Consider the following 10,642-nt stretch of genomic DNA (forward strand, 5'->3'; position numbering starts at 1 on the left):
TATTTGCCTGTTCACACTCAGTCTCACTACACACTTTATCAACTTGTTCCATCCCTAGCCCCAACACTCCAGTTCCCAAACCCCTGCCAAATTAGTTGAAACCCTCCTCAACAACTCTAGCAAGCCTGCCTGCAAGGACATCAGTCCCCCTTGGGTTCAGGTATAACCTAGCCTTTGTGTGCAGTCATACCTTCCGCATAAGATCCCCAAATCTGAAACCCTGCCCCCTGCATCAGTTCCTCAGCCACTCATTCATCTCTGCCATCATTCTATTCCTGCCCTGTTAACACATGGTACTGGGAGTAATGTAGAGATTACTGCTGTCTTGGAGGTCCTGCTCTTCAGCCTCTTCCCGAACTCCCTACACTCACTGTGCAGGATCTTCTACCTATGTCATGTGGTGCATCTTGGCACCAAAGCTTTGGCAGCTCACCCTCCATCTTGCGAGTCTTCTGCAGCTGCTCTGAGACATCCTGGACACCAGCACCTGGGAGGCAACACACCATCTTGGAGTCTCTTTCATGGCCAAAGTATAACAGCAAGTACAAAAAGGGGGGAAAATTATATCACACTTTTAACATCTCTTTCAAAGCATCTCAACGAATTTTCAGTTAATGAGGCACAGGAAACACATAATTATGTATAGCAAATGTTCACAAAAAGGTAATGTCCACAATATGTTTTATTAATGTTCACAATTAAGTATTGGGCAGGTCAGGTGGATAACCAGGGATTCTTCCTTGAATTATTGGCAAAGAGAACCTCACTCTCTTGGGAGAGAGCAGAGGGCTTTATCCAAGAGTGAACCTCTGACAGTGCAGCATTTCTCCAGCTCTGCACTGGAAGGTCAGTCATCAGTCCAGATTCTTGTGCACGGTTTCTGAACTGGAAGTCAAAGGCAGGACTGTGGGAGAGCTATCAGCTGAGCCAAAGGTGACAGTAAAAAGACTGGAATCATAGAATCTCTCATCACAGATGACAGACAAAGCTAACAATCAGTATTGTAATTAGATTTAATAATCTTTATAGACAAGTTGCACAATCATTGCCCACAAATAGCCTTCCCGAAACAACCCAACTAAACTGGACACACAAGCTGTGCATTGTCCCATGATAACCTTCAGCACAAGCTAACTGTAATGTTCCAGTTTTTAGACTGTTGAGAGGATCATCTGATGCTTGTTCCTGTATGGGTAACGAAGACAAGGACAATGCTTATGGACGTTGGTCACCTTTGCCGGTGTGGTAGTCTGGAGGAGTGTACTTGCCTTCCTTTATCAGCTTTTCTCTTTGTGCTCGGATGCTGTTCAGCCTTTTTTCCTGTGAGCATGGAAACATAAAGCACCATGTCAGCACAGCACTTGAGACCATGGAGATCCGGTCATTTACAGACACTTCTAACAAAACAGTACCGTCAAGTAGTAATTGAAAAACCCGCACAGTAAAGTGTGCATCAAGTAAATGCACCATTCAACAACTAACAGTGTGGATCAGAAATAACCCCCCACCCCCAACTGACAATCAACATTGGAGCACTTCAAGGATGCATGCTGGCCCACTGCTCTACCCTCTCTACACCCTGACTGTAAAAGGACTAGATGGGATAGAGTTTGTCAAATGTATTCAGGAAAGTTTCCTTAATCAGTATATAGAATGCACTTAGTAAATGGGAGGGCTTCAAAAGTAAAATTTTGAGACTACAAAGCTTTGACGTGCCTGTCAGAATAAAAGGAAAGGAAACAAGTTTAGGGAACTTTGGTTTTCCAGAGGTATTGAGGGCCTAGTTAAGGAAAATAAAGGTGCGTAGCAGGTATGGGCAGGTAGGAACAAATGAGGTACTTGAGGAGTGTAAGAAATGTAAAAGACCACTTCAGAAAGGCTAAAAGAAGGCACGAGGTTGCCCTGGCAGACAAGGTGAAAGAGAATCCTAAGGTCTTCTACAGATATATTACGAGCAAAAGGATTGCAAGGGACAAAATAGGTCCTTTGGAAGATCAAAATGGCAATCTACGTGTGGAGCCAGAAGAGGTGGAGGAGATTATAGATGGATTTTTTGCGTCTGTAGTTGTATAATTTGTTGAAAGGGGCATCACCAGCAAATAGGGCTGCAAAGAAAGCTTTTAGCACATTGGCCTTCAGATCAAAGTATTGAGTACATCAGATGGGATGTTATGTTGAAGTTGGATAAGACATTGGTGAGGCCTAATTTGGAGTATTGTGTGCAGTTTTGGTCACCTACCTACAGGAAAGATGTAAACAAGATTGAAAGAGTACAGAGAAAATTTACAAGGATGTTGTTGGTACTGGAGGACCTGAGTTATAAGGAAAGATTGACTAGGTTAGAAAACTTTATTTCCTGGAATGTAGAAAATTGAGGGGAGATTTGATAGAAGTATACAAAATTATGAGGGGTATTGATAGGGAAAATGAAAGCAGGCTTTTTCCACTGAGGTTGTGTGGGACTACAACTAGAGGTTATAGGCTATGGGTGAAAGGTAAAGTGTTTAAGGGGAACATGAGGGGAGACCTCTTCACTCAGAGGGTGATGAGAGTGTGGAATGAGCTGCTGGCACAAGTGGTGGATACGATTTTGATTTCAACGCTTAAGAGAAGTTTGGATAGGTACATGGATGGGAGGATATGGAGGGCTGTGATATGGGTGCAGGTCGATGGGTGTAGGCTGTTTAAATGGTTTTGCAGACTAGATGGGCTGAAGGGCCTATTTTGGTGCTGTAGTTTTCTATGATCCGATTTTTTATAAATTGTATTTTAGTCTTTAAGGTATTGCATTGTACTGTGGCCACAACAAATTTAATGACATATGCTGGTGATATTAAACCTGATTCTGATTCTAAACATTCAATTCAAAAGTGAAAAGATAACCTTACAGACGCATTGCAAGGAAATACTACAGCTACACTTCTCATCAGCATTTATGACAATATGGCACATTGTTTTTACGCCTGCCGACTCACCAACTTAGTTCGGTTCACACATTCATAGAAATCTTCCATTTCCAGTTTACACTCCTTCATGGCTCTGATTTTCCCAATCCCATGAGCACATTCAATCCAATCCTTCTCAAATACGTGACAACGGGCCGGCCGGTTGTGGGGCTGTGCACCACTTTGGATTAGCATCCATTTGTCGATGTTGATGCCCAGCTTTCCCTGGAGGTCAATTAATGGCATAGCTGTGGGATTGGGAAGAGTTCAACCAGGAGCTATCTGATGAAAACAGAATAGCGTCATATATTTTGAAGCAACAAACATTCCTGGCATCATAAAGTATGCTTAAGATACTAGATAGGAAAAGGAATGCTGTGTTTTATGCTTGAGTGATCTCGCAGTAGAAATATTCATGGCAAAATAACACATTTTACTGCCTCTAAATAAGTCTGTGGGCAGGTCTGAACCAATCCATTGTGTCCTGTTCAGTGGAGTTTTGCTACTTTAAAACAAGGATTCAAACTAACCACAACATCTTCGATAGCTGCTGCTGTTGTGCCACAAGATGTGGTAAGGAACAATGGATGGCATTTTTGCCGTTACCATAGCATTTGACTTTTTTTAAAAATGAAGCCGAGTTGCTAGCTTGATGCTCAACCCAGCACAGATGGAAAGCCGGCCAGATTCAAACTCGGGACCATTTGCCTTGAAGTCCGATGCTGATGCCACTACAACACCGGCTGACATTGGATAGCTGAGTCTCCAGAAAATTTAGTTTCTGGGACCACTTTACAAGTAAACAAGATATGCAAAACATAGACAACAAGGAAGACTAGGTAATAGAAAAGTTTGTTCCTGCTGCGCAGACCTTGACTTATGTTGCCAGCCTGCATTGATCGGCTGCAAACATTCAAAGGGGAGTTGGATGAGGTTTTGTTGGTGGGTTCTATATTTATATTTAGATGGCTCTCTTTGGAACCTATCACTCATTCACTAGCCCTGTTTACATGCAATGCCACTTTCAATTACTTGTGAAAAAGCAGTCCTAAATAATTATTTCCCACGGAGCATCAAGAAAGCTCACCTCTGTCCCAGGATACTGACGGACTTTTACCACTGTACCATTGAGCGCATACTCACCAACTGCATCTCAGTGTGGTATGGCAATTGTCCTGTATCGGACCACAAAGCACTCCAGCGTGTGGTGAAAACTGCCCAGTGGATTATCGGCACCAAACTGTCCACCATTGAGAACATCTACCATAAACGCTGCCTGGGCAGGGTGAAAAGCATTATCAAGGATGCATCTCACCCTAACCATGGACTTTTTACTCTCCTCCCATCCGGTAGGCGCTACAGGAGCCTCTGCTCCCGCACCAGCAGGCACAGGAAGAGCTTCTTCCCTGAGGCTGTGACCCTGCTGAACCTCACATCACAGCACTAAGCAGTATTACATCCATATTGGACTGTCTCAGTATTTTTATATTTGTATGCTGTAGCACTTTTTATTCAGTTATTTTGTAAATAATACTATTCTTCTGCACCTGCTCAGATGCTAAGCATTTCATTGGCTTTGTATCTGTACTCGGCACAATGACAATAAAGTTGAATCTAATCTAATTTATTCAGCACAATCAGCAGCCATTCTTATGGAGACATTCCTGGTAAAGGCTCCCGGACCCAACATTATATCACATTTTTATATGTTAAAGAACAAAAGTTAACAACAGGACAATTCCTATAGTTGCAATGCATTCATAATGCTTCTTTTGAGTTACATATAATTTTCAAATACCTAGATCTTCACACTAACACACCCAAAATGAGTGTCAATCACCATCGTCTCTGAGCTGCATTCATGCAAACTTCTCAGGTCAATGGGATGTTTATTGCATTCATGCGTATGCAGACATCTCAGGTCAAAGGAGTGCTTATCGCATTCACGCGTATGCAGACTTCTCGGGTCAATGGGGTGTTTACTGCATTCATGCATATGCAGACATCGTAAGTCAAATGGGTGTTTCCTGAAGTGCAGCTCCATGAAGACCATTGTTCTGGGCTGTATTTTAAATTCAATCTACAATCCACATTCAGACCTGAAGACTGGTTGATATTCAAATAACTATTTGTTCTATTCCACATCTCCAGAATACGCTGTAACAATGCGTTTAAGTCATTTTGAAAAGTGTTCATTTGGACACTGATTGTAAAAGAATAGCACTCTATTTTGCCCACGTCCAGGTTATTATCATTTGCAAATCTTGAATTCCAAAATCCAAATTACATACAAGGTGAAGCACTGTCTCAGCAGCAGTCTCTATAAGATACTTTCCAACCTATGCCAGTTTTAGCATCTTTAACACATACCATTTCCTAGACACGTTCTTGTTCATTATATTACTTGCTCTCCCAAGTCCATATATCATATCAATAGTTTTAGTCTCAGTCAAACATTAAAAGCCCACTGTTACCCATGATTTTTCATTGTTCGATTGCTTGGGTTCTAAGCATTGCTGGCAAACCTATAATTCATTACTTATCCCAAGTAGACAGGATATCTCAGATAGACAAGGTCATAAACAGAGAGTTGCCACATTGACCTTCACTAGTAAGGGCAGTGAGTATAGGAGTTGAAGTTGTGTAAGATACTGGTGAGGCTAAATTTGGAGTATTGTGATCAGCTACTTACAGAAAAGATACAAAAATATCTGAAAGAGTCCAAAGAAAATTTACAAGGGCGTTGCCAGTACTTCAGGACCCGAGTTGTTGGAAAGGTTGAATAGGTTAACACTTGAAAAACAATGAAAGGAGATCTTATAGAGGTTTACAAAATTAAGAGAGGTACAGATAGGATGAATGTTTGCAGGCTTTTCCCTTCTTTGGGTGAGATTAGAACTAGACATCATAGGTTTAGTGTGAAAGGTGAAATATTGAAGGCAAATCGGGGGGGGGCTTTTTCACTCAGAGGGTGTCATGTGTGTGGAAAAAGCTGCCAATAAGAGTGGTAAAGGCGAGTTCAATTGCAACATTTAAGAGAAGTTTGGATATGTACAGGAAGGGAAAGGCATGGAGGGCTATGGTATGGGTTGATAGACTAGACAGGCCAGAGTGAACTAGATAGGCTGAAGAGCCTGCTTTGGTGTGGTAGTACTCCAGGACTCAAACTGCTTTTTAGAAAGTGGCAGTGAGCTGCCATCTTGAATCTCTGGTGAAGATATTCCCATGGTGCTGCTGGATTGAAGGACAGCTGATACATTTCTAAATCAGGATGGCATATAACTTGGAAGGAAATGTGCAGGCAGTAATGTTCCTACGTGCCTAGTGCTGTTATCCCTTTTGCTGGTAAAGCTTGCAGGTACAGAAGGTGATGCTGGAGTAGTCTAGCAGCCGCACTGCATGTTGTAGGCGGCACACACTGCAGCCACCGTGCACTGGAGACGTAACAAATGAACGTTTCAGATGATGGGTGGAGTTGCATTCAAGCGGGCTGCTTTGTCCTGGATGCTAATCAGCTTCTTGAGTACTGTACTCATCCATGGAAGTGGAAAGAAATTCCTTCAAGTCACTCTTATACGATCTGGAATGTCATGAGGTGAGAAATCAACAAGATACCAAATGTCTGACTTATACCTGTAGCCAGGGGTTTTTGTGTGGCTGTCAAATTTGATCTGGTCAGATGTTGTGGCACTCAGTGAGGGAAATAGAGTAGATGGAAATACACGTCTGGCACTTTTGGGACACGAATGTTACTCGATACTTAACAGCTGATGCCTTGATACTGTTGAAGTCTGACTGCATCCAGTTGATGCCTTGATATTGTCTGGGTTATTTACTTATTGATATAACAGGGCGGAATGGGTCATTTTAGCCATGTCGCCCAGCAATCTCCCAATTTAACCCTAGCCTTATCACCGTACAACTTACAATGATCAATTGATCTACCAACCGGTACGTCTTTGGACTGTGGGAGGAAACTCCACAGTCACGGGGAGAACGTACAGACTTCTCACAGGCAGCGACAGGAAGTTTTACTGCATCCAGTCTGGACTAGCACAAATGGAACTAAACTCAACCCCACTTCCGATCTTATGATGGAAAGAAAATTATTGATGAAACAGCTAATGATTACTGGGCCCAAGGATAAAACCCAAGGGAATCTCTGCAGTCATGTTGTGGGACTGGGTTGATCAAACTCCAACAACTACAGTTGCAAGAAAGTTTGTGAACCCTTTACAATTACCTGGCTTTTTGCATTAATTACTCATAAAATGTAGTCTGATCTTCCTCTAGGTCACAATAATAGACAAACACAATCTGCCTAAACTAATAACAATCTAGGTTCAAAAAAGTATGTGAACACCTTCTGCAAAACCTATTTGGAGTCAGGTGTTCCAATCAATGAAATGAGACTGGAGGTGTGGGCTGTAGAGGTATCCTGCCCTATAAAAAACATACAAAGTCAGACTCCTGACTTTGAAGGACCTGTTTATGTGCACCACACCTTGTTCAAAACAACTTTCAGAGGATCTTAGAAGAAGAATTGTAGAGATGCACAAAGCTGCAAAAGGCCACAAAAGTATTTCTAAAGTCCTGAGTGTTCATCAGTCAACAGAAAGAGAAATTGTCTATAAATGAAGGAAATTCAGTACTGTTGCTACTCTCCCTAGGAGTGGGCATCCTGCAAAGATCACACCAAGTGCACAACGTGCAATGCTGAAAGAGGTGAAAAAGAACCCAAGGGTAACAGCAAAGGACATGCAGAAATCTCTAGAACTTGCTAATAATAGTAATAATAGGCATCCGTTAGTCTCGTGAGACCATGGATTTGCGCCTTGGAAGGTTTCCAGGGTGCAGGCCTGGGCAAGGTTGTATGGAAGACCAGCAGTTGCCCATGCTGCAAGTCTCCCCTCTCCACGACACCGATGTTGTCCAAGGGAAGGGCACGAGGGCCGATACAGCTTGGCACCGGTGTCGTCGCAGAGCATTGTGTGGTTAAGTGCCTTGCTCAAGGACACAAACGTTGCCTCAGCTGAGGCCCGAACGAGCGACCTTCATATCACCAGACTGACGCCTTAACCACTTGACTTGCTGAAGACGTGCTCATTTGTCCACTTTAAGAAAAATACTGAACAAGAATGGTGTTCATGGAAGAACACTACAGAGGAAACCACTGCTCTCCAAAACAAAATGTTGAATGTCTCAAATTTGCAAAAGACCAACTGGACGTTCCACAACAATTCTGGGGCATTGCTCTGTGGACAGATGAGACAAAAGTTGAACTTTTTGGTAGAAATGCATACTACTATGTTTGGAGGAAAAAGGAAACTGCACATCAACACCAAAACCTCATCCCAACTGTGAAGCATGATGGAAGGAGCATCACGGTTTGGGCTGCTTTGCTGCCTCAGGGCCTGGACAGCTTGCAATCATTGAGGGAACAATAAATTCAAAGTTGTATCACAACATTTTACGGGAGAAGGTCAGGGTAACGGTCTGTTACCTGAAGCTTAATGGAAGGTGGAAGATGCAACAAGACAATGATCTAAAATACAGAGTAAATCAACAACAGAATGGTTTAAAAAGAAGAAAATTTGTATTTTGGAATGGCCAAGTGAAGAGTGTAGAACTTATCCCAATTGAGATGCTGTGGCATAACCTGAAGAGGGCTGTTCATGCAAGGTATTTCAGAAATATTGATGCACTGAAACAGTTTTGTATGGAGGAATGGTCTAAAATTCCTCATTGCCATTGTGCAAATCTGATCAGCAGGTACAGGAAACATTTGGTGGAGGTTATTGCTGCCAGAAGAGGTTCTACCAGTTATTAAATACAAGGGTTCACATACTGTTTCTTGCTGCACTGCAAATGGTTAAACCATGCACTGAATAAAGACATGAACAGTATAATTGCTTGTGTGTTATTAGTCAAGGCAGATTGTGCTTGCCTGTTTTTGTGACTTAGATGAAGATCAGACCACATATTATGATTAATTAATGCAGAAAATCAGGTAATTGTAAAGGGTTCACAAACTTTTCCTTGCAGCTGGACAACTATCTTCCTTCACGCGAGGTATTACCCCAGCCATCCATACCCAATTTCAGTTTTACCAACTGCCTGTTGCTTCAATTACAGAGTCTGTATTTCCTAGACATATTCCATTCCCTTTTGAAGTACAACGTGCATTAGGCCATTGCACTGTTTGGTAGTGGCACAATCACAATTACTGAGGAAAATAAAAGGTGTACTTTTATTTGTCCCCCCCCCCACATGCAGGAATCATCCCAACACACCATAAATCGCAGAGGAAGGTCATTCAGCACCTCACATCTATTTCACCATTCAACACAATGGTGACTGCTTCACCTCAGCACTACTCACTGTCTACCCAGTGAGAAACAGACCTGCACATACCAGTTTAAGCACTACAGCTCTATATAACCCACCCCGCTTAACCGAGCCCAGATACCATCTCAATGGCCTTCTTTATGGGTTACATTGAACTTTTGCTCTCTACTGCGACCCCTCCGCCTCCCCACATACTTTCCTTCTTCTCTCCCTCCCCTCTCCATATTCCTCTTCACCCCTCGCCCTCCTCCTCCAACTCTCCCACTCCTGTCTCACTCTCTGTCTCTCCATCCTCCTCACGGTGCCCGGCCTGCGCATCCTACACCGAGCCTGTCCCGTCAAGTCCCGGCCTCACCTGAGTCCCACCGAACCGATCGGCCCTTATCCCCGCACCGGCCCGAACCCCGGGCACGGAGGACCCCAGCTGTCACCCAGCAAAGAGCCCGGCGCCCAAAGGCCCCAAACTGCCCCTCTCACCTTCAGCACCTTCCGATCCCCGCCTCACTTTCCGTCCGGTCGTAAAGCGGGCGCCAGTGCCAAGTTTACGCCTTTCCACCGTGCGCCGTTGCAGCGCCGCCCCCGGCGTGACTGCGCGCATGCGCAGGTCCGATCAACTGGCAGTGCGCCGGCTGTCTCTGAGTTTAGACGGTTGCGGCTAACTTTACCACGCTTTTGAAAAAGTCAATCAAATCAACCTTCAATCTAAATTTCAGGAAGTACAATTCCAATTTGTGTCGCCCCTCCCACACCCTGATCCTGGTGATCGTTGGGACTGTTCTGCCGGGATGAGGAAAACAAAGATACAGAAGATACTGAGGTTGAGTTGAATGCTGATATGGTTGTGTTGGCTGGGTGCGTGTCCATCGTCGATCATAAACCACCCTTTCCATTAATATTAACGGATAAAGACGCCTAATCTGCGACACAGGGCAGAAACTGCACTGTGAGGGATTAAATCATGAGGGTGTGTGTACTGGGAGCAAAATCCTCCTATTCTGTCAGGTCACAGAATGTCAGGAAACTGGGGGACATCTACCCCATTGTGTCAAAGCTAGAATGAATCACATGCATTTCTGTTAATGCATTTGCGGTGAATTGATTTTTAAGCAACATACCTGTAATCTGTAGGGCCAGCTCCTGACATATTTAAGCAACACACACACACACACACACACACACACAGAACGCTGGGGAAACTCAACAGGCCAGGCAGCATCTATTGGAAATGAATAAACAGTCGACGTTTAGGGCCGAGACCCTTCGTCAGATTGGCTGAAGGGTGTCAGCCCAAAACGTTAACTCTTTTCCATAGATGCTGCCTGGCCTGCTGAGTTCCTCCAGCATTTTGT

The 10,642-nt window shown here is 43.6% G+C and overlaps 1 protein-coding gene across 4 annotated transcripts; it reads right to left on the bottom strand.

The window, feature by feature from the left end:
• Positions 1–995: 995 nt before the first annotated feature.
• ndufs5 (NADH:ubiquinone oxidoreductase subunit S5) lies at positions 996–9,874 on the bottom strand. 4 transcript variants are annotated; one of them, XM_072247209.1, is made up of 3 exons: positions 9,771–9,874; positions 2,976–3,227; positions 996–1,320 (listed from the first exon to the last, which is right to left on the bottom strand). In XM_072247209.1, exons 2-3 carry the CDS (start codon positions 3,189–3,191, stop codon positions 1,216–1,218), a joined length of 321 nt encoding a protein of 106 aa, XP_072103310.1. In that variant the 5' UTR covers positions 3,192–3,227; positions 9,771–9,874; the 3' UTR covers positions 996–1,215. The 4 variants fall into 4 exon arrangements, with proteins under 4 accessions (XP_072103310.1, XP_072103312.1, XP_072103311.1 ...); XM_072247211.1 differs by having other exon boundaries at positions 2,976–3,223; positions 9,771–9,858; XM_072247210.1 differs by lacking the exon at positions 9,771–9,874 and adding an exon at positions 9,649–9,752.
• Positions 9,875–10,642: the final 768 nt, after the last annotated feature.

The sequence above is a fragment of the Mobula birostris genome, chromosome 30 (assembly GCF_030028105.1).
Source record: "Mobula birostris isolate sMobBir1 chromosome 30, sMobBir1.hap1, whole genome shotgun sequence".
NCBI lineage: Eukaryota > Metazoa > Chordata > Chondrichthyes > Myliobatiformes > Myliobatidae > Mobula > Mobula birostris.